This window comes from Gloeophyllum trabeum (assembly GCF_000344685.1).
Source record: "Gloeophyllum trabeum ATCC 11539 unplaced genomic scaffold GLOTRscaffold_00020, whole genome shotgun sequence".
Classification (NCBI taxonomy): domain Eukaryota; kingdom Fungi; phylum Basidiomycota; class Agaricomycetes; order Gloeophyllales; family Gloeophyllaceae; genus Gloeophyllum; species Gloeophyllum trabeum.
This window is the reverse complement of record NW_006920429.1, coordinates 278,468-280,033: the sequence shown is the minus strand read 5'-3', so window position 1 is coordinate 280,033 and position 1,566 is coordinate 278,468. Positions and strand designations below refer to the sequence as shown.

At 50.3% G+C, this 1,566-nt stretch overlaps 1 protein-coding gene across 1 annotated transcript; it reads left to right on the top strand.

The window, feature by feature from the left end:
- Positions 1–619: 619 nt before the first annotated feature.
- GLOTRDRAFT_101763 (uncharacterized protein) lies at positions 620–1,292 on the top strand (the record flags this gene model as incomplete). Its single annotated transcript, XM_007872867.1, has 4 exons — positions 620–778; positions 830–936; positions 1,012–1,089; positions 1,141–1,292. Coding segments are annotated over exons 1-4 (241 nt in total), but the record flags the coding sequence as incomplete, so codon positions are not given.
- Positions 1,293–1,566: the final 274 nt, after the last annotated feature.

The window sequence follows — 1,566 nt, the reverse complement described above, 5'->3', positions numbered from 1 at the left end:
CTCCTCCAGAGGGTCGCGTACGCCACCATCATCAGGACTTCGCGCCGGGATGATCTCCTGCCGCCGCGGAGAAGAAGTGGACGGCGAATAGTCCTGCGACGTGCGAGACGTCGCTAACCCGTTCCCACCAAACAGCTTCTTCGATGCGATACTCAAGGCCCTTCCGAGGGCATTCGCAGCCGCACGCGACGTAGCACTGGTAGGCGAAGACGACAAGGGAGGACTGTTAGCGAAAGATTGCAGAACACAGACTGCAGCACCATCGCTGAAGAAGAATGACTGAGGGTAGCAGGTGTCAGTTTGTCTAAATACATCAGGAAAACCCTCCTAAGCTAATTATGTCTAATCATGTCTAATCCCGCATAATTATGCAGGATTAGCTGCATTATGCAGTTCTATCTAATTATACAAGTTAGGTTTGTCCCCTAGCTAATTAGACATAATTATTGCCAATCAGACAACATCATCTCATCTTGTTAGATGGCAGTTATGTTGCAAGCATATCACACCATTTCCAGGATAGCACAAAGAGCATGGAGATATATTCACAATGTAGCTAGAGACAGGTATGTAAATACAATTTCTCTGCCCACATCAGCCTATCACTTCTACCCTCCCCCTCCCTTCCCCCAAAGCCAGCCAGGAAAGCTTCCAATGGCAGATCAGCATAAGAGAAGACACCGACAATGCATAGGTACAGCAGATCATTCAGTCATCAGAACACACCTGTATATGACACCACCTGGATGCAGATCCAGGCATGAGAAAATATGGCCTGCTATACAGCATCATCAGCCACCACCATAACCAGGAAGGAGCGACAACTTACTCCAGGCAGACACGGGGTAGATATTCGGCCAAGGGCAAGGCCACGCACAAGGTGCAGGCATGCATACGACTCATCGGGAAAAGTGCCGGGGACAGTGAAGGTGCAGACTCACAGTGGGAACGGCAAGGCACACCATCAGAGACAACAGAAATAGAAATAGCTCCACAATATTGAGTACATACCTATCCAACCAGGTCTGGAGTTTCGCATACACCCATGCAAGCAGGAAGTAGTGTTTTATATCCCACATCACGGCCAACCTATAAATCAATGGATGTCATGCAGAATTCGTCCAAACTGATTGTATTCACCTTACACAGCACGCGTACAAAGCTCGGTGCACACATGAGCTGATGGTAGACCAGCACTTCATTCAGCACATGTTGTATCCGCGGTGTTGAACAGAACCCGGTCAATGGAGTGACGAGGATCCGGAGAACACGCCGCAGCCGTCATAAGAACCTGTCGTCATGAGACTTCACGGGCGAACAGCCATGAATGGAGTGACTCGAACGTACCCAGAGAGGTCGCCCGCGACGCCCTGCATAAGTCAAGCCACGGAGTACAGACGAGCCCGCACGCGAGCCGGCGCGTGAGTATGGAACTGAAAAGCTCCTGGCGAGAGGCAAGGGAATGATTCCATGAGATCGAGGTGACAACGGTGAAGCGAGGAATGAAAATGAGAGACGACGCGAATGTTGAACACGGCGGATTGAATCGGAGTTCAAAACGCGGTA